Source organism: Saccostrea echinata, unplaced genomic scaffold (assembly GCF_033153115.1).
Source record: "Saccostrea echinata isolate AGI-Se365-2 ecotype Australia unplaced genomic scaffold, CSIRO_AGI_Sech_v1 ptg000010l, whole genome shotgun sequence".
NCBI classification, from domain to species: Eukaryota; Metazoa; Mollusca; class Bivalvia; order Ostreida; family Ostreidae; genus Saccostrea; species Saccostrea echinata.
Genome location: NW_026889759.1, coordinates 2,861,894 through 2,889,659, shown reverse-complemented (window position 1 = coordinate 2,889,659; position 27,766 = coordinate 2,861,894). Strand labels below are relative to the sequence as shown.

Sequence of the window (27,766 nt, the reverse complement as noted above, 5' to 3'; positions counted from 1 at the left end):
ATTTCGATTTGTTAATGAATGCAAGTCCATGTCCAACACATGACAATTTACACATTGAAATAATTGATGGAAACAAAATAATGATGTAGTCATATGAATTTGTTTATATACTGTACTTATGAAATTATTTAAGGTAAAGCACTAATTTGATGGGGGGGGGGGGGGGGGGTGTTGAGAACTGAAGATTTTGTGTGTGTGTGTTAAATCATTAATATTTTGATCTCCAAATAAATAGGGGTCTTTTAAGGTCATAAAATATTTCACATAAAATTTCATTACAAAAGCTGATTCCAGTGGATTTCCTTATTACCTAGCTGGAAAGTTTCTTCAATAATAGGCAAAACTCTTAGAGCAAAAATAATGGAATCGGAATTTCCTGATAATATGCACATCTACACACTGTGTACTAAATAACTGCAAAGTTTGACCAAATTCTGTGCAGCAGTTTAAGAGGAGTTGCGCTGACAAACTGTTCATCTCTATATTCAAGATATGGCCAAAAATCTAACTTGAAAAGTGCCAAAATTCTCAGAAAAATAACGGAATTGGAATTTCCTGGTAATATGTACATCTACACATTGTGTCCTAAATATCTGCAAAGTTTGACGAAATTCTGAGCAGCGGTTTATGAGGAGTTGCGCTGACAAACTGTTCATCTCTATATTCAAGATATGGCCAAAAATCGAAGTTGAAAAGTGCCGAAATTCCCAGAAAAATAAAGGAATCGGAATTTCCTGGTAATATGCACATCTACACATTGTGTCCTAAATATCTGTAAAGTTTGACGAAATTCTGTGCAGTGGTTTATGAGGAGTTGCACTGACAAAAAAAAAAAAACAGGACTGACGGAATGACTGACTGACGGATGGGTCAAAAACATTATACCCCCCGCAACTTGTTGCGTGGGGTATAAAAATTGGGTCAGTAGGTAGGTGGGAAATTTTTAACATCAATGCTAAATTTTTGAAATCTATTTAAATTGAAGGCAATAATAAAATTAAAAAAGTTGTTGACAGGATGATTATTGTTTCCTGGAAGTTCAAAAAAAAAATGAGTCATGTCATTTTTAGCCAGTTGGTTGGGAGAGAGCATATATACAAACAATTTTTTTTAAAGATGGCCCTTACTATGAAAAATGAAGAATAATTACCAAAATTAATGGCAACTGAATGTGCACGTAAATATATGGTCTTTAGAAATGTGGATGTAAGTCCTGAAAAAAAGTTTATTTTTATACTAGAAATCAAATTACTTCTGCAGCATGCACACCCCTATTATCTCATGTTCACCAAACTAAATACTGACAAGTTAAAATCTCATGTTCACCAAACTAAATACTGACTATATACATGTACTGACAAGTTAAAATCTCATGTTCACCAAACCAAAAACTGACAAGTTAAAATGTGATTGACACAAGAAGAAACTTGAAATTTATTGAAGAAAAAAATAAGCACAACAAATAAATCAGTTGTTCATTATTTTCAGCAAGTGTCTTGGAAATACATGTACTGAATAACATGCCTTTGTGTGTAAACATTTTATTCTAAATGAGTGTAAATCCTCTAAAATTCTAAATGTCTCCTCCTCTCTTGAATGACCTCTTCGTAAGTAATGGGGGCTGGTGCCACTTTGTTGTGTCGAGAATGCAGACTTTCACTAGAAGAGCCTAGGTTTCCATTTGATGGAGTTATCTTTAAAATGAAAAAAAAGGTGATGAAAAAAAATGTGAGTCAAAATTTGGTGAATATATAGTATTGAACTAGTAATGATATTATAATAATAATGCATAGAGAATTAAAAAAAAAAAGGTCATTTAATGACATATTCTTGAATTTCTAATTTTTCTACATGTAATCATATTTTTAATGCAAAAGGTGAAGAAAACTCAAAGCTGGCTTATTTCATTGTGTTTTTTTAAAATATTAATTACACAGCTAGTGTGAGGCATTAGAAACATGAATTTAAGATGAATTTACCCCTTCCTCTTTTTCCACTGGAGTCAAAAAAATCATGATCACTCCTATTAACAGTGTCAATCCAATACAACCGAGAATCAGATACTCTAGGGTGGGGGTGTTTGTTCCCAGGGTCATCAGGAGGGGTAAAGACTGCATCAAACCTACTGTCAGAGTTGACAATATCTATTTATAGAAAACCAAACAACTTTTGTTAAAGGTATTCATTTTTTATCTGCAATATTGTGACTTGTTCAATTTAGATATATTTTACTTTCTGGTACCGTAAATCACTTTTTATTCGAGAGAAATTTCACAAGACCGATTGATTGCGAAAATTTCATTCTTGCATATATTTTAACCTGGAGATTCTATACAAAAATAACCAACATTCATGAAAACATTTTCTTGCTTATATATCCCAAATAACTTTTTCGCAAAAATAAGCTGATGCGAACATTTCGTGATCAACAGTTTCAACAAGATGTGTTTGTGAAACACTGATGCCCCCATATGGAAGAACAAGGCCAAGATTAAAACTTTTCAAATGTAGGTCAAACTCCAAGGTCAAGAGTTAAAAAAATGTTGATACACATAGAAATGTCTTGTCACAAGAAATATAAAAGCCCTAGCACCAATCATTTACAAAATATGGAGAAGGTAAAGTTTCTCAAATGTAGGTCAAACTCCAAGGTCAAGGTCAAGAGCTCAAAAATGTTGCTACCCAAAGAGAGGTCTTGTAAATATGAAAGCCCTAGCACCAACTGTTCAAAAGTTATAGGCAAGGTTAAATTTTTTACAAATATAGGTCAAACTCAAAGGCCAAGGTCAAGAAATCAAAAATGTTGGTATCCGAGGGAAGGTCTAGTCACAAGAAGTACACATGTGATATTTGGAAGCCCTTGCACCAACCGTTCAAAAGCTATGGCAAAGGTTTTTCAAATGTAGGTCAAATTCCAAGGTCAAGGTTAAAAGGTAAATAATGTTGGAACCCAAAGAAAGGTCTGTTCACATGAAATACACATGTGAAATTCAAAAGCCCTAGCACCAATTGTTCAAAAGTTATGGCCAAGGTTAAAGTTTAGTAAAAGTTTGCAAAAGTAGGTCAAACTCCAAGGTCAAGGTCAAGAGGTCAAATATGTTGGTACCCAAAGAAAGGTCTTGTCACAAGAAATACACTTGTGAAATATGAAAGCCCTAGCACCAACCATTCAAAAGTTGTGGGCAAGGTTAAAGTTTTTGTGAACAAACGGTCAAACAGATTAACAGACAAGCTGAAGACAAACGGATGGACATACCAAAAAATCTATGCCCCTATAAATCTCCGACTATAGGGATATGAAAATCAAAAGAAGCTTTATTGTAGCTGGTACATTATGCCTCAAACTGATGTTGAAACTAGATATTCCATCAAATTTTTCTAACAAAAGGAATCATGATAAATAGTTTTACCTAAAAAATTTTACCTCAAAAAATGTGTGGATCTCCGTTTTTCTGCTACCCCATACAACTGACCTGGCAAAAATCAAAGAAAGATAAATAGTTATTCACATGTGAGCATAAAAAAGATGTAACATGGTAGGAACCTGGTCCTACTCCCAACAAGCCGAGACAGTTTCATTCTAGCAGTAAAAAATGTTTGACTGATGTTTTTAAGTATAGCGGCTTGCTTTGAAACAAGTTGTGCATCCGAAAATATTTAATCCTTACATGAATTAAACCAAACCATGTTCCTGTGCCTTGCAGATTTTGATGCTTCATGTCAATGTATCTTCATATCAGGATGAGATATTGGGCCATTTACATCATTACTAAGTATAAATTTCATTGTATGAACCCACTCCTCTTTTCTGAGGAGGTTTTCAAAATCTTTTTAAACATCTGAAGGGTATTTCATCTTAGACTACCCTGTGCCACAACAATATAAACAACTGATATTAATGCTTTTTGAATATGGATTTCTTGGTGAAATTTATGAATAATTTCCATCTCACATCACAAAATATGTATTTTCCTTTAGTTCATATTAGTATTATGTGTAATTTAGAGTTTAGCTAATCTTATGGTTATAAATCATTTATGAACTTGGAAGAAAATTGTCTGAATACTTCACAATTGTGTATAATGTACAATGTACGTAGTTCTAAATGAAATTTAATTTCTGAGATTAATTGTGCTTTGGGGCATTGCAAGATTAGTTTAGAGCAGCTTTAAAATCCCCCCCCCCATGTTCTGATAATCCCTGTGTTTTTACTCTGAATAACTTGAAATTGACTACATTCTCATTTTAGTTTACCTGTATGGCCTCAGTAGAATGAGGAGAATGAAATATACACTGGTTGTTGACAATTGAATCAAGCACTGTATGAAAATACTGAAAAAAAAAACAAATTTAATTATATTTAGAAATAAAACATAATAAAATATCCGAAAAAAAAAATTAATTTCAATTTTTCAGAAATAAACAAATTTTCACTCAATAGATAGGAGTCTGACTATAATGTCAATATTTTCATAAAATTCTGCTTTTAAACAATTAAAAATATTCTATTATCACTTTTCCATGAATGCATAGGAAGTTTTTCAGTTAAATATAACTTGTACTGCAAAAACCTATCAGTACATGACTAAATCTAAAACGATACTGAAACACAACTGATGCAAGTAAAGGTTAATTTATCTTAACATTCCCCAATTTAACATTATTTATCAATAATAAACTGTTTGGAAATAAAATGTTTATACATAATATATTTTTTCAGAGGTGAAAAGGCCAAAAATTGAAAGAAAAAATATTGACATTTAAAAGAACCTTAACTAAAAATCTGTGCAGATGTAAAGTGTTCTGAAACATCTTAACCAAGAATTTTTGATTATTTAAGTTCTAAAGAAGCGATGTACCAGCAAATAAAATAATATGAGATTAATATTTTACACTTTACGTTTAACCTTCATCAACATTCTTATGACATGTCTGTCATTACCTTAGTGGATAAATATCTGTGACTGATATGCTGATTAATTTTCGGATCATTGGAAATGCTTCCCAAAAGCAGCACCGAGGGTGATATGACTCGTATAATGGTCTGGAATTAACCAGTCAAAACATTCTTAGTGATGTGAAATACATCATTATATGATAAAAATATGAAAGAAAAAGTTTAAAACAATAGAGAGAGAGAGGAAAACTATAATTAATATATATATATATATATATATATATATATATATATATATATATATATATATATATATATATATATATATATATAAATAAATAAATATAAATATATATATATTAGGGCTTTAACTACTGGCTAATGTATTGCATTTCCATACTTCTATAAATTAATTGTAGGAGGGAATTGTATGTTTCTTCTTCATGGCTTTCAATTATAGTCAGGAAATATTTTATTTTTTTGGTTTCTAAAATCAATGAAACCTCTGCTTTATCCCTTCCATGGAGTATATAAGCTGTGAATACCGTTATCCCTGGAAACATGCTGTGAGGAAAATGAGGAACTGAGCCCCTGATACAATAGTGCATGTGACATAGAATTACCTGTTCACCTGATTAACTTTTGACAATAATTTCCATTTCTTCTGCCTCAGTGATATAAAGACGATTAGAACAGGAAAGAGAAGAACATAAAATATCAGGAAAATGGTGCCGATAAACTGAATATTCTGCAATAAAATGATAAAACATTATCTGTGCATTAAAGTTCATCAAAGTAGCCCCCCCCCCCCCCCCCCCCAATTTAAAATATACATCCTTGACATATGATCAATTTTCTTCATGACATATTACAGAATTTCAGTTATGCAAATCTTTTGTGTAATGTCAAATTATCTAGATCAAGTGCAGATATTTTTTTTTTTTTTACTTTTTTTGTTTGAATGTTTGTTACCCTTTAATTGACACATATGGTCCATATATTCTTTTTTGTTGTTGTCATTTACAATTTAAATTGTTATAATGAATAGTCCCTAGGGAAACATGACATTTTTATGACATCAGTGTTTCCTTGACACATTTAACTGAAATAATTGCTGATAAAATAAGCAGCTTAACATTCTAGGTAAATGTCAAGAATTATTACAAAAAAAACATATTTAGAAAAAATTATATTTTTTTCACAATACCAAACCAATCATTATTAAATCAACTTGATATCTAAATGACAAGTACCTGGAATATAATCTGGTCACAAGATTCTTCTTGGAGGTAGAAAAACACATTTTCTTCTGCATTTAGTGTGACTTTCTAGGTAAAGAAAATAAAACTTTGACAAAAAAATATAATTGTTCCATATGCTAAACTTTTCATTCCTCATCTCTTGACAAATCAGGTACACTCTTTGAACATTTTAACTTTCTCAATGTAACATTTGACTCAAAGGCATTTCAACCACGATGCTCTATGTATTAAGCGCTCCTTATTCAGTTGCACTGCATGGGCATAAATGTAGCTTTCTGGGCCTCATACGAAAGGCATATGAATTTTTTATAAATAAAAATTTACATTATCTCACATCACTGATCACACTTTTAATTACTGTAAACATATACCTTTTTCCACAGGTCAGACGATTCTGCGGAATCCCAATTTCGGTATAATCTGTGGGCATAAAATTATGCCCATTTCTTGGATTCCCATGTTATGTCTTAAAAATCTTGAAAGTACACTAGCTGTGACAAATTTCTGCAGGAAATTTGTTACTGGGTACATACATGTAGTGTAATTTAATCCCATGCAGTGTACAATACACTGACCAAAAATGTTGTAACCACTTCCTCTAACTCATTAAAGTGAATCAATACTAGAGCATAGACATTTGTGAAATTTGCAATTGACAGATAGCTTTGCAATGAAATATGGTGATAACAAACAGTAATCAAGCTCAAAAGTTGATTGAAACAATACAAAATGGGAGCAGGGCAAACATGGACCTCTAAAAACATCTAAGTCGGATCAGGTGCCATGGAGGAGTAAGCATCCCTTGTCGACAGGTCACCCCGCCGTTTTATCTTCTAAATTTTTAGAATTACACTTACAGCAGGAATTATTCCAGAGCAGAGTGAACTATGGGCCACGGACAAAGTAATGGGCATGTACATAGCTACTGTCACAAAGAACATCATCCTCAAGAAAGTCACACGATAATGCCATTTCTTCTGTTTTCTGACCTTACCAGTTTTGTTTTGAATAGTAGTACCCTGCTGAAATAGAAATTAATGATTGTCATTATAGTTTTAGGTCCCCCGTTTTGAAATGAATTTGCATCTGATTTACAGAATGCATAGATAAATACATGTAAAGAGAATAGTATATTAATTTCCCTGTTTTTGTCTAAACTTTTCTTTTTCATTTACAGATATTTAAAAAAAAATTATCTTAAAGAAAAACTCTTTGATATGATTAATAAATAGATTCTGATTATCCTAATATTTTATCAAATAGCAGAATTTTTATTCACTTGGTAAATTGAAAAAAGGTGAACATATGATCCCTTTTTCAGAAAGGTTGAATGGCATATTTCACAGTCTCTTAATAAAATTTTGTCAGAAATTGTTCAAAATTCAATAAAATAAAATTACTGTACTTCTACAGGTACTTATGAAGATTTAAAAATGTCAGTGAATACCTTTCATATTAGTAATATAAAGTTATTATTGTGATTTACTATAGTATGTACGTAATTATTTGCAAACAAGTTCATAGTGCCCTCTTTGTCATAAATAACTTCTGGTCCAACCATCACACTCAAGCTAAATCTCTTACATCTGGTCAAGTTATGATGATCATTGATCAATAAATGTTCCTTGACCGAGGGGCTTAATAAACAGACTCACCAGACTCCTGTCCACAAGAAATGTAATGAGGATAATAATGATCACAATCAGGAAGGAGCTGGTCCACTCTAGGTAGTGGATACTTAGGAAAGAGAGAGAGGGTATCAAACATTCTGTAAATAACAAAAATAATCTTAGATCCATAGCTGACTTTCTGGTGTCAGGATGAGGGCGTTGGGATGGATTGTGTGTTCTATATCATACAACTGATTTCATAAACATACATTTTTTTTTTTGTTATGTAGAAAAATGATATAGAAAGCCCCACCCCCACCCCACCCCACCCCAGTTCTATCAATTAAATGCTACCATGACACCAATCATTACAAAAGGACACATTCTAAATTTGATAAAATCATCTTTTACTCTATTTTAACCACTGTATTTTTATGTATACATGTTATCAACAGAAAAAATGTCAAGAGCTTTGATTAGAAAGGAAAATGTTCATTTGACTTTATTGGTGGTCCCAAGTAATGACTATTCTTTACCACTGTGATTGGTTTATGTCAAAACATCATTATGTATATCAGTGGAAACAAAGTCATAAATTACTTCTTTAGACAAAGGTTTGACATTTCTTACTAAGTGGGATAATATTGGAATTGAAGGTAACAAATGCCAGACTCATCACTGTTTTCTGAATAAGCACTGGCCATTGGATCTTGATGAGAAATGTCAGATACAGCATCTGGAGAAAATGGCATATAACTTTGAGCTGTAAATAAAATAAACATATATGTCATCTATCTTTTTAAACCATTCTCTCAGGAAAACATCGTGTATTGAAAAAGTCTGGGGTTTTCAAAATGTGTGAGGAATTATTACCTTTGTACAGAGAGAGCCACTGAATCCATTTGTAATGACTGCCATTATGAAAAGTATGACATAAATTCCAAATGCAACAGTGGTCACTGGCATAGCCTCACACGAAATACAGGTATTCCCTATTCTATAACTGTCTGAAAGTGAAACAATGTTTGTTGAATTTTGTTAATAGCCTACATTACAAATATTTACCTCCTGTTTGATCTTTATGTTGTTCAGAAATTAAGAAAGTTTTCAAAAAATAAATTGTTTTGTATTAAATACAGATTGTATCTTTAAAATTCATGAATTATACATACTTATAGCATAGCCTTCAGAACTAGAGGTGCACTGTTCACATGTATTCCCTTTGGTCCCTTCTTTACAAGTGTTGTTGGTCAAGCAGTTTTGTGGAAAGAAACACAAAGTGCATTCAGTTTGGTTTTCTAATATAGGAAAAGAAATCTACCTTTATTGAGTGTAACGCACATCCACTTCAATTAAGATTTTTAAAAAATGAAGCTTACTTTTCAATTGTCTCGAATTTTGACATTTGCCTACCATGATTTCTAGTGTAGTTGACACAGTGGTTTCCTGCAGGGGAAGTTTCATCTCCACTATAGGCAGCCGCGTTTGTGCTGTACAATAAAACAAATAAATGAATAAAAGAGGAACACGTATTCATTTCAGCATTCGTATATTATTGTCTCTCGGTTACTTCTTCATTATTCATAAAAGCGTCCATAATAAGTTTGTATATCTTTTCACCTCTTTCTCGAAAGAGCGATCGTTTCAAGGTCAAATTTGAGTTATCGTTCTTATGGTTAAAAGTGAAGAACTTTGTAAAAACGTGTCGCATACACTATTTAATTAAATTACATAGTATACTTAAAATACTACTACTAATAAGATTTTTACAAGTGCATGTGCTGCCATTAAACACTGTTAAAGTCATATATGGCGTATTTTTTTTTATAAGTTCAGACTAACTAAAATCATGTTAAAAAGATCTTTCTATATGTTTTATGATAGGACTTTCCTGTAAATTACACAATATTGAAATCAATCATGTTTCAAAGATATTAGAAATTTAAAACAATAACCGATTTATTTACCAACTCCGCATTTGAATAACACAGTTTAAAGTCAATTTACTATGGAAACATGAAGTTATTCAAGTTCAAAATCGGTCTCGTATTTTTATGTTTTAGCTCAGATACGCCATATACAGCTTTAATTTTCATGGACACATCGACATTTATAAGGATCAGCAGTTACTGTTTTTGGAAGGAAGTTGGCAAAAAAAAAAAAAAAAAAAAAAAAAAAAAAAATCAACATGAAAAAAAGATAGAGGTTTAGGGAATAATATAAAAACGATCTATCATTTATCACAGATAGTAAACGGCTCTTTGAGCAATCGTTTTACAGAGAGAAGACAAAAATCGATTTTTTGTAAATCTTTCGTAAAGCTAGCTTTTAAAGAGATGACAGAATTAAATCAGTAATGGAATTTTTTCACAGACATTTACTTTCTAATCCAGCATCACCTTCTGTCCTGAAATGGTGATTTAATGCTGAAACATCCAGCTTCTAATTGAGTTATATACTCCTTTCGGAAGCCATCTAACGTAACTGGGCTATCACGTGATTTTATTTGGTCCCAAGGAAATACTTTGTCGCCTGAAAAACCAGGATCGTCATGTTATCATTATTTACATTTTTATAAATATATTTCCCATGAAAGATATATATGTTCCATATATTTATAAGCATCCTCTAAATCAATGATTATCTCAATGTATTTGCTCTTGTTTTTCTGAACAAGGGTCTAGCTTTATTTTATGTTTTTTTTTTTTTTTAGCAGTATTTGGTATATCGATTAAAACTTGTTGATGCTATCTCGAAAAATTTAATAGTCCTTGCAATATTTGTAAAAAGATACCTCGCAGCTTGATACTGTTTATCAAGCACACGCCATTATATTCTCTGTCACTTGTCACGGCTAAAGGAATTTTCCGAGTCTTGGAGAAAAAAATTGATAACCTGCGCTGGCATGTTGGAACTGTAAATAAAGATGAAGGAGAAAATTTGACAGGATTTTCTCTCTCTCTCTCTTTAACTTGACCGTATTTTCTTTCTCTCTTTCCTAGTCGCAACATCTTGGATATTATCTTCATTTCTTTATTTAAAAAAAATTATTTTGAATTATGAATTTACTTCAATAATTTATTTTATATGTTTAGTAAACCGTAATATGCACTTAACATGTAATTCATAGAAAATCTCAAATTGAGACCGGGCTGATGCTGTAGATTATAACATGCATAACTTATTTGCTTTCCTTTTTTTTTCCTATCAGCTAGCTTACACACAGTGAAAAAAAAAGAAACACAAATCGGTGAAATTCAAATAATTAACTTTAAGTGATAAAGTTTTATCCTATATATCTTTATTCTAATGATCGGCTGTATTTAAAATCGACGTTAAGTGTAACATTAGCTACTATAATTGCCCCGTTTATTTGTAGCCCTATATTAATCAATAAAGTAAATTTTAATAGTACCAGTGACTTAAGAAGGCGGAGCATCGATTAACGAATTAACGATTTAATCTCTAGCGAAGATTTTTTTCCCCTCAACGTGAGCATACAGTGCCTAAATACTCGACGTGATTTTAAATGGTGAAAAGAAATTAAATAACCTTAGTAGTATAGTGTCACATTGCAAACATATTTTTAAACAGTCAGTGTGAGGAAATTTTAATGAAACAAGGTGAAGAGGATTAAACAAAAATTTCAGTATATCTGATCAAATGGGACGGAAGCATTTTGATTTTTATCAACTACATTTTTTAGTTATCCGAGTCAAATATTATTTGTCAAAGTTGGTCCTGTAAAATCAATCGATTTATCCAACAGATGCTTGTCTCTGAACAAGGTGCGTGTCCGGTACCTACAGCGCGCGCTTCAGCGGTCGTCTGCTGATAACCAGTTCCTCTTTTGGTTTTGGATGCTGAGGGAGGAAGGTCATGACGCACGCGCGTTGATTATTTTCATGCATCTTTTTCATCCTGTCAGACTGAGGAAATTAGAATAACATTTACAATGTAGGGCAGGCTATCCCTTGGTGTTGTTTTTTGTACATGAAGTCAAGTACAATTCAATATTTTTTTGTGATGGATTTTCAAGTTTCTTATTCCGATTCCTGAGTATGTTCCTTACTGGATTATTAATTTTCACGTTTCTTGTGAATCCTATTTCAACTGAAATCTCTGGTAAGAAATTTTACTTATCAATTAATGGTAATGTATGTAAATCGGCGCTCTAGCTGAATCTGAAAAACCTTTTCAAGGGGGGTGGGCAAACTTCATCAATACATGGACGTTGAAATAATCAAACACCAAGTGGTTTGATTTGTTTATCCCCTTTGTAAATCATGAGAACGAGAAAATGGAAACATTGTAACATAACAAAGCACATACCGGGCCTAACACCACAGTTATAAATAAAGACATTTATACATAGCTTTCAACTAGAACGGTATTAAATATTCAAGATTTTACGATAGCCGCGAGTAGATTCAATCTTTATATGAACAATATAATGAATGGAATTAGAGAATGTTCTGCGCAATTAAGTAGGTTACCCACTACGATACGATACAGCTGTTGGTATATAATGTGTTATGTGCATTGCACAATGTAAAATTATAGATATGAGCAGGGGAGATGATAGTGTAATTGAGCAGGGAATATTCCAGCTAGTTCATTTGTGACACCGCCCAGCTAGAATGACGATTTACTTAATGTTTTCCACGTGCTTAAGTACATTCTATAAATCTCTAAAAACCTTCTAAAGACATGTCCGGAGGGGTCCTATGCTCCGTGCATCTTCATGGTCCAGTTAAAGGTGTAGACAAAGTACTGCGCCCCCAGGACGTAGCAACTGAAGGACATTTGTTAAAATGTCGGGTTGTTTACTAGACAAATATTTTTTCTCTGTCCATTCATACCACACAAATACCAAAGCTAAGAAGATGAAACCTTGACCAAAACTCCAAAAAGTTATCACACAGGTGCGCTTTTTTAAAGAAAGTACAGCGACACATTAGTGAAAAAAACATGAAAACACCATTAATCACTCTTTTCGGGGGATATGAAGTCTTCGCCGTTAATGTTTAATTGTGTACACTCGGAATGAAGGGCTATTTATATATTGATACAAGTTATAAACAAGCTGTCTTGAAGGGTTCTGTCAGCATGTGGCCGAACGGTGCAGCACTCTGTTCTTTGTCTGTTCTCAACCAACAAGGATCTCCTTCACTGTAACAGTTGTCTGGGTTTATTTACCCCCTCGATAATTGACCAGTAAACACTTTGGAAACATGTGCATCTGACAGGTAACAGAACCGTGTGATACAGCATCAAAATGAATAAAAACGGGTACAAAATATACCTATGACTCATGAACCCGATCAACTAGGTCTCGCTGATTGCACTGGTCATTAACACAAAAACTCTTGTCGGTGCTGAAACGATGGGGGCCCCAGAATTTTGATGAGGCTTGTCATAGCCCTCACGTCAGGAGATAAGGGAGATTAAAGAGGCTATCGTGTTACAGTATCATAACATGTACAAATCGCCAGTATTAGCCGGGGTATCGTCAGGGGGAAGATTTAGTTACATGGACTCGTTTCCGCCGGGAAAGATTAATTCGTTTTCATAACTATTTAAAATACATTAACTTAAATGATTTTATTGTTGATATTAGATCTAGATTTGCTGGTCAGTGCTTCTAAAAATGTTATTTCAAACCTTTATTTAAAGTTCATAATTTTCTATGATCGGGGTATATCAAATGAAAATGTGTAATATATATTCATTCCTTTGTTTTTTATGTAGAAAAACACCCCGACGTTCCCACACGAGAGTAAAATTACTGAAGTATGAGTGTTTCATTTATAAAGAAACCTTCGATATTATTACTGGGAAAATTTATTCGCATGCAACGCTTTGTGACTAACAATCCTTACCGCCTCTTACATGTGAGCACCTTACAAATCTCTTAAGAAATTATATCATAATATTGTTGATTGTTTATGTTACAACAAGTTTGAGTAGGGCTGATTCATGCTGAAACAAAGTTAAGATATTGAAGGAAAATATGACGAACTTGTAAGTGCTTTATTCTTGAAAAAAAAAAACCCAAAAAATATTCCATTTTAAAAAAACTGTTCAACTCACGTGCAAATATTTAGTATGTGTAATTTTTTTGCAATTTTTATTTTACTAAGTAATTCAGTATTCTCGAAATTATACCCAGATACTAGTTGAGGAGTCTTTATCATATGTTTCAATGAATTTAAGATCTAAAAAAAATATAATAAAATAAAATTTCCCCTTTGCATAGAGGAAATAAAATATTAAGAATATTTGTTTTACCACTCTAATTTAAAAAATTTCAGAAGAATCAAATATATATTTTATCCAATTTATTTAACATAAGGCTGACAGTTTTAAAAAGTTGTTTTAGTATAGAATGGCCCACAAATATTAAGCCTTTAGAAAATAAAGTGAGTATCATTCTCAGTACAATATGATTACTGTCAGCATCTTTAAGATCGTGAAACATCTGTGGGGATGATTTCTCGCTTTGGTACCTAACCCCTTGGACCATTAAAACACTGAACAGATTTTTTTCTTAAACTTTGATGATGAAAACTTTAAAAAGGAAAAGACCTTTGCTCTAAATGACGTTCACGAAAAGTTTTTTTTTTTTTTTTTTTTAAAAGAACATGGATGAACATGACGAGCGAAAAGCCTATAGTTTGACAAACATGAAGGTGAAAAATTAAATTTCAATTATATCAAAATTTTCCTTGATATTTCATCTAACATTAAAATATACTTTATGTAAAATCTCTACAATTTGCAAAAATCCCTCAAATATGGAAATTATTTGCCTATGAAATATTATAAACAAACTAAAGGGGGCAAAAAAGAGTCATTTCCTCATACTATAACACTATTTTTCGATATGAGTGGGTCTTCTCCACTTTTTTGAAAGTTAATCCTCAAAGTTTGCACACAAATAAACATTTTTTGGTTACCAAAAAATATGGAGCAAAGACTCACTATACCTTAAAAATATACTTTTATGACATAATATTCGCATCTTTTCAAGAAATACTTGAAAGTCCATTAAGTCAAGGGTCATATCACAAACATGATTTAAATGCCACTCTTTATCAGGACTTGAGTTGGTCAGCGTGCTAGTCTCGAAAGAATATGATACTCAAGATTTTTATTGCAAGGGATTGAACCCCACAAATACTACATTACTTTTTAAAATAAAAGAATAAATTTTGCCGCGAAAATTTTCCTCAGAAAAGTTTAGTTTTTTCATAATTTCATAGATTTAAATAATGAGAACTTTACTCTAAATGCTAAATTCACAAATTGAACATGATTTTTATATATCTGAAGCTATAGGCTTTCTGCACGCTATGTTCACCCAACTCCTTCTCGTACATGTACGTCCTTTTTTCTCTCTCAATGTATTTAATGGCCGTCATGTCCCATTGATTCACAGCCTTTCTTTAATCAGCAGCTAAAACACACTGCAGTTGTCATTTGCTTCTGTAATTACGTCCACAAAAGCAAATAAAGTGTAATTTGAAAGGATACAAATAGAACACAAATCTCGTGACAGTGGTTCCTCGGACCCTAGAGATTCTAGGAGGTTTCTGTAAGAGCCCGAATCAAACAACAGGTATTGATGATATTGAGGAATCGACCATCCAAACGTCCGTTCCATTGTTTCGAAGATTTGTCGTATGGCTTGTGAACCAATGGATCATAGCAAAACCAGTTTTCTCTTTTTTTTTGTGAGTGCAAACAAGGCGGAGGGTATTTCGTAAATTTTCCCAGATCAATATCTTTTTATATATCGAAAAAATAGCGCATTATCAGTATTATACTGTAAATGAACATCCCAAGTCCTTTTTTCTGTCTCTCAATTTAGCCCAATTTCCATACAAAACACATCTGGGAAGACGGCGCATCGAGTTACAACGAAAATTCGTTTACATACTTAATTAGCACAAGGGACCAAGGCAGGTTCATTGTTGAAATCAATAGCGTTATAAAATGATGTTTTCCCGATTAGCTATGGTAATTTCTAATCCCTACTGAATATTCACTTAACAAGAAATAAACTGGAAAATTGGCGCCCCAGACAAAGAAATATGGAATGATGAGTTTATGGTCTTCTGCATGTGATTTTTTAATATAAAAAATCGCAAATATTTGTATACGTGCACTGATTTATTTTGCAGTATAAATGATATTTCAGAATGTTCTTGTAATAAATATTTTTTCTGAATATTAGCAAACAGAAAAAAAATTCTGTTTGCAATTTTAATATCATTAGAGAGAATAAAAGCACAGATTTGCAACTCTTCATTATAATGTGCTTTACTAAGGATACCTGTTTTTTTTTTTCCCTTCTAATTAGCCGGTTATTTAAAAAAAATGAAAAATTTTCAACCAACCTAGTAAATGTAAAGACCTGTAAAAAAAGTTTCCTTTAGAATTATTTTATTAGAGTGCTGTCTCATAGTACTGCATGATTGGAAGCCAAATAGCGGTCATTGATTTATGACAATATCTTTTCTATGACTTTCAAGATATAATGTTTGTAACCAGGAGTGAGGACCATCCATACAAGTTTCTGTTTTGAATTTGCACCGGTTTCCGAACTCTCCATGATATATTTGATAAATCTCCTGTTTCACTATAGAGGTACCATAGGCATGCTGCCTTGGAACAAGATAACCTGGTGCAATTTCTTCGGAAATAAAATCACGTAGTTGAGAACTCGTTGAATTCTTAGATAAGTCTAAAAAAAAACTCGAAGTTCTACCCTGTCAGTTTGAGAAGTGAAGAAGAACGAATCTAATCTGAATTCTAGAACGATGATGCACCCCCTCTTAATAAAATTTACATTTTTATACAGACTTCCAATGATAAGAAAGAGATTCCTCTAATACCAGAATTGAACTTAACTGCTCTGCCATGTTTTTGTGAATTTACCTGAAGACTTTGAGGTTAAAGCTGGGGGGAAGGAAGACAGAAGAATTTAAAAAAAAAAAAGAGAGGCTGCTAGGATTATTAATAACTGATTCACTATTAGTCATACTTTTAAAAGGAAAAACGAATTTGGTACATTAAAAAAAATTCAATTAATTTTCGATTAACAAGAGACAGGTTGTCATTCATCTCTGTGTGTCGCAGAAAAACATGATTGCCATGATTCTTGGCATTCATCTGTTGACATATATATACAAAGAAGCGCTGAGCATTAATTGTGCTCTGTATCTTTTGACTGTCATGAACTCTATATGATTGTCATGAAAGCATCAATAATGTGTTAAAGATGTAAAACCAGAGTATCGATAAATACATGGGGAAATTAGACGTTAATTGGCGTGATAAAATCAACGATGAATCATAGGACCTATACATTATGGGACCATATCCTATCTGTCCAATTCCAGGTTTTTTTTCTTTCCGCGTGAGTAGTTCTTTGATTCTGACGCTCATGATATCGCATGATGGCTTGACGATGGAAAAGCAAGGAGTACAAAGGCAGGTACTATTAACTGCGGAAACAAATTCTATAAAATGACCTCACCAGCTCTCAGCGGAACAATTGAAAATATGGTATTATTACCAACCAGGAAAAAAAAGAAGAAAATGGTTACAAATGAATTTTTCATCAGACCGAGGCTTTGGGGGTAATATCATATTGGAGGATTCTAGACGTCAGTTATGATATAGGGGGCAATGCATCTGTCTCGATGTTTTTCATAAAGAAGAAAAAGAGAAGCTTAGTCACAAATGCAACGTATGCAACAGTGGTTGTCAATACTGATTCAACGAGACGTTTTCGTCCATTATACGCTAAATTATAGGGCACTGTTTGGCGTTACGATGCGTGCTACTTATAACCCCAAATGTTATATGCATGTTATTTCAGATGTATCCGATAAATGTGTGTGAAGATGGAATGATGGTTCTTATTAATATGCCTAATAGATTTGTTTTTCTGATTAATTGGATCCTAGACCAAATAATCGAGAAGGGAATCCCTCAAAGTATTAGCATGCTGCAAATAAATATGGTTTTCTCATTTACATGCACTTTGTCGATGAGTTTTCATTACATAAAGCTCCAAAACGCTCCAGATAATTTATACCATACCGACTGAAAAAAGCGAACATCAGCGTTATAGAATTCATTTTATCTTGTAAATTTTGAATTTGCTGGGTTGAAGCAAATTTATTATTTACAACATAATACATCTCTGAGGAATTGATATATTTTTTTCTTTTCAAATGTACCTGTTACCATTTGTTTTGAAATTGGACCATATGGTCAAAGTGTACATGTACCGCAGTAGTATGATACCTTTGTAAATGTTGCTTTGTCATTGCCAATGTCAAACAGGACGGGTCGATATACATGAAACATACATGTAGGGTAAGTCAGGGTAATTTCGACCACCGTTTAATTTCGACCACAGGAACACAACACTACACGAAGATCTACGGAAATGTTGAGACATGTTTAATTTATTCGGAATTATAGAAAACTATTCTTCAAATTGTGTGTCCTAGTGTAATTATTCATCGCAAATATGGCTTGATCAGTGATATAAATAATATTTTTACTATTATTTATGTCTCCAGTTTGACGTTCGAAGTCCCCGTCTTCAATGCGCTTGATTTATCAAGGAAATGCAAGAGAGACAACTCGTACAACCTCTTTTTAAGTTTAACCTTGTTCAACAGTCTACAGCATGAATTAAATTAAAATTGTTTTATTTTTTCTTGGAATATCTTTAAGTTGCAGAATTGTACAAATTTATCTTGGATTTCTCTCAAAATGCACAAGAAACGTCCATTTGATTTTGGTCGAAATTACCCCTACTGATTTTAAGGACGCGGGGTAAATTCGACCACTTAATCAGAAATATGTGTAAGTTGTCGTTAACAGCTGTTTAATGCAATGCAGAGTTAGATCTTCAAAAAAAAAATGATTATACTGTATATGTACAATATTATCTACCTATAACCTTTTATATTTAAAAAAAATATGTCAGATTAATTAACATTTGCATACCTAGCTATATACTAGTATATTGTCCGGGCCGTTCACGAGGGTGCATCACTGATCGACGTGCGAGAGAACACGGAGTCGGCACTGGCTATGAAATAGCACATGGCGAGAGCAATCCAAAAGTTTCCAAACCCGTCAAATTAACAAAATAGAGGATGCAGGCAATATTAATTGTATGTAAAAAAAAAAAAATTAGGTTTTTGTAATTTTTTTTTCATTATTACGAATGCCTAAACTTTGACGGATAAGACTGGGGCTATCGAAAAACCAACGAACCAGTCGTATTAAGATCGTATCACACAGTCCAGGTACAGAAATCCAAATAGTACCCAAAATATCAGAACAACACCCAAAAGAGCCACAAGTATCTTGAAACAAAGAAACAAAAAACAAAACAATAAAAAAAACACTATGATGTTACACGTTATTAATGATTTGTTTGAGTTTGTTTGTTTTTTTCGGGGGGGGGGGGGGATTTCAGAGGACTTTGCTTTTGTAAATCTTTATTTAATTGACTTGATCGAATTTCTCAGGATTTATCTCTTTTCAGAATTTAAAAAAACACGTAAAATACGTAATACAACGATTTTCAATTGAATGTGTAAATGGTAAAAATTAATGAAGAAAAATATACGCAATTCTAATGCTATGCTCAAACCTTATACATGTATATACAATCAGAATGATTGTGTTGTGAAAAGACGATATTAAATAAAATCACTTTTGGGTTTTACATATTAAAAATCGTATCAAAGAAATTATTTGTGGAATCTGAGAAAATTTCATCTATTTGCATAACTATATATATCACAATTTTAAAATATAGAGTTGGCGAATTAAAAGCAGAATTTAGAATAAGGAATAAGAATTAAGACGTCAATAAGACAGCATTAAAAAGCTTAAGTAACCCAACCCATTTCTTTACTGTATGGATACTAGTACTTATCCATTTTAATCTTTTTATTGAGAGGGATAGAGATAGATACACGTATTTTCTAAATAAGGCAATATAGTTTCTCGGACGGGACCATAAATTTTGAATAAAGTGCGACAGGTAAAGTTTACTTGCATTGCAAGAGTTATCTTTCTTTTTGATGTTTGTTGTGGTCGAAATTACCCCGAGGCCGGTCGAACTTAACCCACGCAATATGCTTACTTGTTTTTAAACCAATTCATTATTCTTTATGCATTTTTAACTCCTAAAGCAGAAAAATATGAAGAAAAAATCAATCTCAATCACTTTGAATCTTTTTTAAACTAGTACATTTGAAAACAGTCGTGTTTTGTGGATTGAAAGCCACAAATCAGCATAAGTGGTCGAAATTACCCCACTCTACCCTAGTTCAAATTTCATATTCAAGTATTCTATTGTTACGGAGAAACGGATACATGTTCATTGAAACTAAATATTTAACATGCTTCCAGAAATCGTCTCTTGAGTGGAATAAATACTCAATTATTAGAAACAGTCATTTTGGTTTGATTTTACCCTATATGACTCAGTGTGTTACATCTGACCTTTCAAAACACCAGAGTTTACCGGAAGTTACAACCCTTTCATTGCATTATTGACGTTACAGTTTGGTAATCATATCATTTTTTGTTGTATTACTGTAATTTCACCCACAGTAAAAATGATAAGCTATAATTTAAAAATCGATATTGTTTAGTTTGACATCGATAAAGCGAGAAGAATCTTGTATATCTGACGTTTAAAGTCGGAGAAATTCTGCCGTGGAAAATCAGCAGAATTTTTTTGTCAATATCTGATTGGAAACCATTTACTGATCAAACACTAGAAACTATTAAGGCTTCTATGAATCAGTAACGACATAAATGACCGCATGATTACGGGCTATGTTTCAAATTACGCAAGATACTAAATAAAAAAAAATCTCTCTACAGATTTATCATTTCCTTGCAAAAGAAGCAATTAATGTCAATAAAACAAACAAATACGGTTTGACAAAAAGCCTTGTCCCCTTGCCACATGTTTGGTTCAGAAATCTCATGGGAGAACCATATCCTTAAGTTGATAATACTGTAGAAGCAGCTTGATTGAGCGGCTCAATTGTGACTTTACGTGTTGATTCAAGATGTCGTGCTTTAATTGCGCTTCTGCCAGGCCTTAACAGTCGCATTGGGTCTTTCTTAAGTTGTCACGTTGTCTTTTTTTCCCTGTAAATGCATTGCAAACCCTAGGTGGCGACACTTTGCCGCAGAAAAAACCCAATATCTTTGACGTTCCAATTAATGGAAGCGATTAACTTCAGACGACATTTTGTCAGATCACGAAAACAGAAGGAGAAATGTAATTGCATCTGCATTTGATCTGCAAACAAACTGGAACCTTAACGTGCTCAGTAATTTAAGTCTCTTCATCCAAACTCAAAAAAACCTTGTGCACTATTCAGTAAGATGTATTCAATTTAAACCTCATAACATTTTGTAACTTAAGTCGCGCGTATATAAACAATTGTTTTTTTTTCAATATGAAGCGACAAGACAATGGATAATTTCCCTGATGTACGTACTACCATGCAAAAAGTGGTATTGCTGTAAAAATGGTTGAAGGTCAATATATTTTTGTCTATGAACTAAGACACAAGGTTATAGTGAACTTTTACTAAGATAAGCTATTAAAAAAACACCTCATTCCCTGAACACATTAATGATCATAAAATCTTAAAATGTCTAGGGAACATCCGGAAAATGAAACGGTTGCGCTGAATTTTCCCGCAAGTGTTACTTTCGTAAATTCCAAATATGAATGTCACATATGCCCAAGAGTTACAGTGTAATTTAAGCGGAATGAAAACAGCATCAATAATTTTAATGGGCGATTTTTTTAAAATCTCAACCTGATTTATGGACATTTAATGCTTTGTTTGTCTTTGTTTTTAATTTTTGAAAAAAAAATCATTTTAGTAGTTAATAGCTAACAAAAGTTTGATATCGAAACGTACATGTCTTAATTTTTTCATAATTAAATCCTTTTAAAAAAGGAAACATAACATGTGCAAAGGTATAAACTTTGTATGACATCTGACCATGGCAGAGAAAATATACCCACATTTGAGAGAAACCTGCAGGACATATGTCGATAACATGACGATTTCAGTATATTAGACCAATGACGTTAGTCAACAGCCAAATGAAGCAGATCGGAAGTATGAATTAAGACCATATTATTGACAGATAGGACATTGATGTATCTCTGAACCAAAGCGCAGTGCCAGAGAATGTCCTCTATTTGATACACATTATGAACAAAAAGGCTCATGTCTGTTCATGACAGTTAAATATAGCAAACTTTTTTTTTCTCCAGACATGTTTGAGTACCAAAAGAACTTTGCGCATCGTTTGGCAAACGTACTTTTCGTTGATTTTACCTTTTAGATAAAATAAGTGTACGTACTATAAAAAAGGTAAATTGAAATGTTTGTGTTTTAGACATCAGGGAACCTGTTATATATATTTTTTAAACAGTTTTTGCGAACTTAAGTACATATGGACTTGCAATCACACTTAACCGTTTCGAGTGCAGTGTAATTGAATATGAGAGTTACATAGTTTGATGAACTTTTAGTTGAAATTTAAACTAAAAAAAAATTAGAAATTTAAGAGTAAGAAATACCAGGAAACATAAACGAAAGAGCAATACATTCTTTCTTTTGTTCCCTACTCTCCATAACCTTTTCACCTGAACTATTGCAACTTGCTCACAATAGTTGCTTGTGAACACTTTCCAAATATGTTACCCTTCCTCTTTATAAAAACGTTGACATGTAGGGCAAAGCAGAATCTTCAGTCGCCAATGAACCACAGGACTCGGGTTTTCCCCCTATAAATTGGTGATTAATCCGTGTTGGGTCTGTTTCTTTTAAACTTCATACAGTCGTGCACTTTGAAGATTTATTAATTGCACAGAGCAACTCCAGTGCAGCGGTCCTCATCGAGTCTACTATGTGGCATCATTGCGATGGTATTGCACGATTTAAATTCATTTCAGCCATAACGCAACAGAAATATGCCGCAAAAGCAGTTTGTCAATGATTAGATTGACAGAAATTAACAGATACACACACTTGAAATATGTAAAATGCAGATATTAGAGTCTAATGATAAAACACCGCCTAACATATGTAAGGGAGGACGTTACAGCTCGTTGGCAAAAATGAAGAGAAAGTCCTTTAAATAGAGCACCGAAGACGAAGAGAAATGGCTTCATGAAAAAGATAAGAAAAATTCCAAGATAAACAGAAAAGGCAGAAGACCTGTGCGTTAACAAAGAACCCGATTCAGAAAATTCCTACACAGTTTTATTTTAATCACCTGGCTTTTGACACTTGATTGGAATTTCGGTTGAACAGGTGGAAAATCTTTTCTTTTTTTTCTAAATCGGCGAAGTTTTTCCCATATAATTTTTTTTTATATATCTTATGCCAGAGATTTTAACCGGATATACGTGGATTTTGGAGACGATGTATTTTCTTTGATTAAGTTTTTGTCCCTTGAAACAAATTAAGTCAATGTTAAATGTAAAAGAAACACTCGATAATTGGTACAGCGATACCGAATTTTGCATTGCAGCGAAAAATGATATGTCGTTTGTCTGCAAAATCCAGTTATTACTTACAACGTTAGTTGATGTTATCAAGATTTTTATCTGTGTTCAATAAATAATTAAAATGCAATTTCACTCTTTACGTAGAAAGCACAATGAATGAATAATGCACAAGAACATTATTACTTATTTAGAGTTGTGCGTACAATGTAAACAGTTATCAATTTGGAATAATTCTAGAGTGTGTTTAATTTTTAACCAGTAAATACCAAAAATACACTTTTGTTTTGTAGATTTAGAGGCTTTACAATTACAATGCAAAGACGGAACGTTTGGATATCGCTGTTTGTTCACCTGCCGTTGCTTTAGAGACCGAGTATGTGACAAGGAGACCGGAAGATGCCCACGTGATGAGTGCGCCAATGGATTCTGGGGACAGGGCTGTCAGTTAGGTAAATTAAGAAACTAAATATTCTAAATACAGGTAAAGGCCCATAGCTATAATTAAGTTTATAATAAGAATAAACATCGCTGAACCTTCAAAAAAATTCTGCACAAAAAAGGTACTGTATACATCAACGCATAATATTTTTTTTAGTTTCGAATAAAATTTACAAATATTGAGTTTTCATAGATAAATATAAATTTTAATAATTAATGGCATTATTTTCAATATGCAAAATGGTTTTGTACCAATTAAATGAATCCTTATTATATTCATTTCCAAATAATAATATCTTGTCCATTCTGAAAGATTTTATTGTCAGAAGTCATATTAGTTTATTTGAATTTATTTGACAAAATAAATCTGTTAGAAAGGACACTCCTCGTGTTCGAACAAATTTCGCTTCCTCTCTGTTTACTTATTGTATCTAAAGATCCCACTGTCAACAGAGTAAGTAAACATGGGAAAACACGACCAGCTATTTTTAGGCTTGTGAGTAGGCATGAAACTCGTCACCAATTGTCTGTGATACCGATACCACCTAACACTGATGAATGGTAATATAGTACTCATTCTCGTTACGACTTCGAATCGTGATAGAAATTACTTTAAAATAGAGAGAAAAAAATCATGCATTCAAGAATGCCAGATGCTCAACAAAAAATATGAAAAAATTTAGATATAGTTTTGCGATACAATGTCAGGAATGTCTTATATCTTAGATTGAAAACTATCATGTATCTTTTCATGAATTATGTTTAGCATAAGGGTGCCCGGTACATGATTTGGCGTGTGTCAAAGGGTGACAGAAAGAAGATATTTTCTTGATTGTATATGCTTCGTCCGATTCTGTTATTTTACAAATCCCAATAAAATTAGCAATCAAATTTACAAGAATAAAACATTGCAAAAGAAATTCTAATGAAAAGACCATCTATGTAAATAATTGGAAAAATGACATAAATTTGGATGAATTGAATTTTATGATCTTAGGCAAATTATATATATATTTTAAAAAGTCAATATACCATCAGTGATATAGAAATAAAGTAGAAAATGGGTAACAAAGAAATATTTAAGGGAAAAACGTTTTTAATGAACATGAGTGAAAAAGAGCTGGTTCACTTTATGCATAAAATCGCCCTATCCACATCTTAATTGGTCAAGATCCTATGGCCCATATAAAGTAGAGACTTCGTGCTTTCACTCCCTATAACAAAGTTCCTCTGAGAGTTCAGGTATTAAAACAAGCTTTGTGAAATTGCAATGTTCTTGAATTTTGCAGAAAACAGGTGTGTTTGAGTAACTTCACCAAAGAATTAAAATATGAGCACATCCCTCGATCCAAAAATAAAACAATCTACAGAAACAGTTCTTTCATTATATAATTGCACATTTTAGATCAGAGGTTGGGCTCTATGCAATATATTGAACAACAGTGAATTATTTTGCCATTTTCGAAAGAATTTTCAAGATATAGGAATAATGACGCAATTCATTAACATGCGCGAAAATTGTCAATTTTAATAGATATGAACTTAACAAGGGCCCAGGTGAAATTTAATGTATTGTCAACTAAAACTGAACAGTTTGATTTTTCAGAAATGCACATGGCCAAAAAAAAAAGGCTCTTAGTGAACCTTGCTCTTTAATACCCAAACTAGAAGTTATTTGAAAAAAATATTCAACATTAAGATGAAATTTTAAATTGCAAATAATAACAGATTGTTTTCAACTTGTAGACAACAACTGCTTTTACAATGGTCGAGCACGGAGTTACATGGGGACTAAGTCGGTCACAGACAGCCTGTTTACGTGCCAACGTTGGGATTCTCAGGTGCCCCACAGACACTCGTATAATGGAAACGATTTTCCGGACCGCAGACTTCCGGACAAATTTTGCCGGACAACAAAGGACGCTGCCAGACCTTGGTGTTACACAACAGACAGTAACAAGCGATGGGAGCATTGCAACATAAACAACTGTAGTAAGTGATTATATACAAACAACAACATAAACAACTGTAGTAAGTGATTGTATACAAAAAACAACAAAAACAACTGTTGTAAGTGATTATATACAAACAACAATATAAACAACTGTAGTAAGTGATTATATACCAACAACAATATAAACAACTGTAGTAAGTGATTGTAAACAAACACCATAAACAACTGTAGTAAGTAACAACATAGAAACAACAATATAAACAACTGTAGTAAATGACAACATACAAACAACAACATAAACAACTGTAGTAAGTGATAACATACAAACAACAACGTAAACAACTGTAGTAAGTGATTGTATACAAACAACAACATAAACAATTGTAGTAAGTGATTGTATACAAACAACAACATAAACAACTGTAGTAAGTGACAACATACAAACAAGAACATAAACAACTCTAGTAAGTGACAACATATAAACAACAACATAAACAACTCTAGTAAGTTATTGTATACAAACAACAACATAAACAACTGTAGTAAGTGATTGTATACAAACAACAACATAAACAATTGTAGTAAGTGATTGTATACAAACAACAACATAAACAACTGTAGTAAGTGACAACATACAAACAACAACATAAACAACTCTATTAAGTGACAACATACAAACAACAACATAAACAACTCTAGTAAGTTATTGTATACAAACAACAACATAAACAACTGTAGTAAGTTATTGTATATAAACAACAACATAAGCAATTGTAGTAAGTGAAAAACATACAAACAACAACATAAACAACTGTAGTAAGTGATTGTATACAAACAACAACAAAAACAACTGTAGTAAGTGACAACTTAGAAACAAGAACATAAACAACTATAGTAAGTGACAACATGGAAACAACAACATAAACAACTGTAGTAAGTGACAACATAGAAAAAAATAACATTAACAACTGTAGTAAGTGATTGTATACAAACAACAACAAAAACAACTGTAGTAAGTGACAACATACAAACAACAATATAAACAACTGTAGTAAGTGATTATAAACAAACAACATAAACAACTGTAGTAAGTAACAACATAGAAACAACAATATAAACAACTGTAGTAAGTAACAACATAGAAACGACAACATAAACGACTGTAGTAAGTGATTATAAACAAACACCATAAACAACTGTAGTAAGTAACAACATAGAAACAACAACATAAACAACTGTAGTAAGTGATTATAAACAAACACCATAAACAACTGTAGTAAGTAACAACATAGAAACAACAATATAAACAACTGTAGTAAGTAACAACATAGAAACAACAACATAAACAACTGCACTAAGTGATTGTATACAAACAACAAATGCAGTACTCTTCAGTAACAAGTATCCAACAACAGCAATTGAATATAGTAGGAATACATTTTGGTCTATTCCAGCATTCAAAATAAACAATGAAATATAGAAGGTAAACATTAAGTTCCATACCAGCATTAAGCATTAACGATGAAATATAAGAGGTATACATTTAGGTCTAACAGTAATCAACAATTAAATAGAGATATTATATACAGGTCTTCCAGTATTCAACATCAAAAATTAAATATAGTAATAACATTTAGATTTATACCAGTGTTCAACATCAACAAATTAAATATAGTTATTACATTCTTGTCAACCAACAATTAACAACAACTATATATAGTATTTACAAAATTAATACAAGTCTATCAGTGTTGACGCATAGTAATGAATTGAACTTGTAAATGATTGTTAAAACTAAAGTAAGCTATAACAACATCGATAATTATAGAGAGTGCATGATGACAGACAATAATAACATAGGAGAATGGAGAGATACAATGTAATCAGCTGTAGTGAGATATGCACAAAAGTACCTTAAATTACTGTACAATAACATCAACTGTCAGGAAATATAACATCATTTGTGTTGTGAACCACTATGCAACAGAATCTCAATGTTCCACA

General features: G+C 32.4%; 2 protein-coding genes across 5 annotated transcripts in view; one reads left to right on the top strand and one right to left on the bottom strand.

Annotated features, from left to right (window-relative positions):
• Positions 1-1,422: 1,422 nt before the first annotated feature.
• On the bottom strand, positions 1,423-9,343 carry LOC133184150 (uncharacterized). Its single transcript, XM_061319037.1, has 13 exons — positions 9,183-9,343; positions 8,942-9,067; positions 8,643-8,776; positions 8,400-8,532; positions 7,815-7,927; positions 7,017-7,181; positions 6,151-6,225; positions 5,521-5,645; positions 4,943-5,044; positions 4,255-4,332; positions 3,425-3,473; positions 1,980-2,144; positions 1,423-1,694 (listed from the first exon to the last, which is right to left on the bottom strand). The coding sequence occupies exons 1-13, from the start codon at positions 9,304-9,306 to the stop codon at positions 1,566-1,568; spliced, it is 1,518 nt and encodes a 505-aa protein (XP_061175021.1). The 5' UTR covers positions 9,307-9,343; the 3' UTR covers positions 1,423-1,565.
• A 2,301-nt stretch (positions 9,344-11,644) lies between these two features.
• The window catches only part of LOC133184147 (receptor-type tyrosine-protein phosphatase kappa-like), a 36,437-nt gene continuing 20,315 nt past the window's right edge, over positions 11,645-27,766 (top strand). For all 4 annotated transcript variants that reach the window (XM_061319033.1, XM_061319031.1, XM_061319030.1 and 1 more), the window contains exons 1-3: positions 11,645-11,894; positions 23,661-23,819; positions 25,555-25,800. In XM_061319033.1, coding sequence (XP_061175017.1) covers positions 11,831-11,894; positions 23,661-23,819; positions 25,555-25,800 — 469 coding nt within the window. In that variant the 5' untranslated portion in view covers positions 11,645-11,830. The remainder of the gene's footprint in view (positions 11,895-23,660; positions 23,820-25,554; positions 25,801-27,766) is intronic.

Coding starts and splice junctions, on each gene's coding strand:
- LOC133184150 (XM_061319037.1), bottom strand. CDS start 9,306: ATGAATACGTGTTCCTCTTTTATTCATTTATTTGTTTTATTGTACAGC. Junction 9,068..9,182: donor CAACTACACTAGAAATCATG/GTAGGCAAATGT, acceptor TTCCTATATTAG/AAAACCAAACTGAATGCACT. Junction 7,928..8,399: donor TTCCAATATTATCCCACTTA/GTAAGAAATGTC, acceptor TGTTATTTACAG/AATGTTTGATACCCTCTCTC.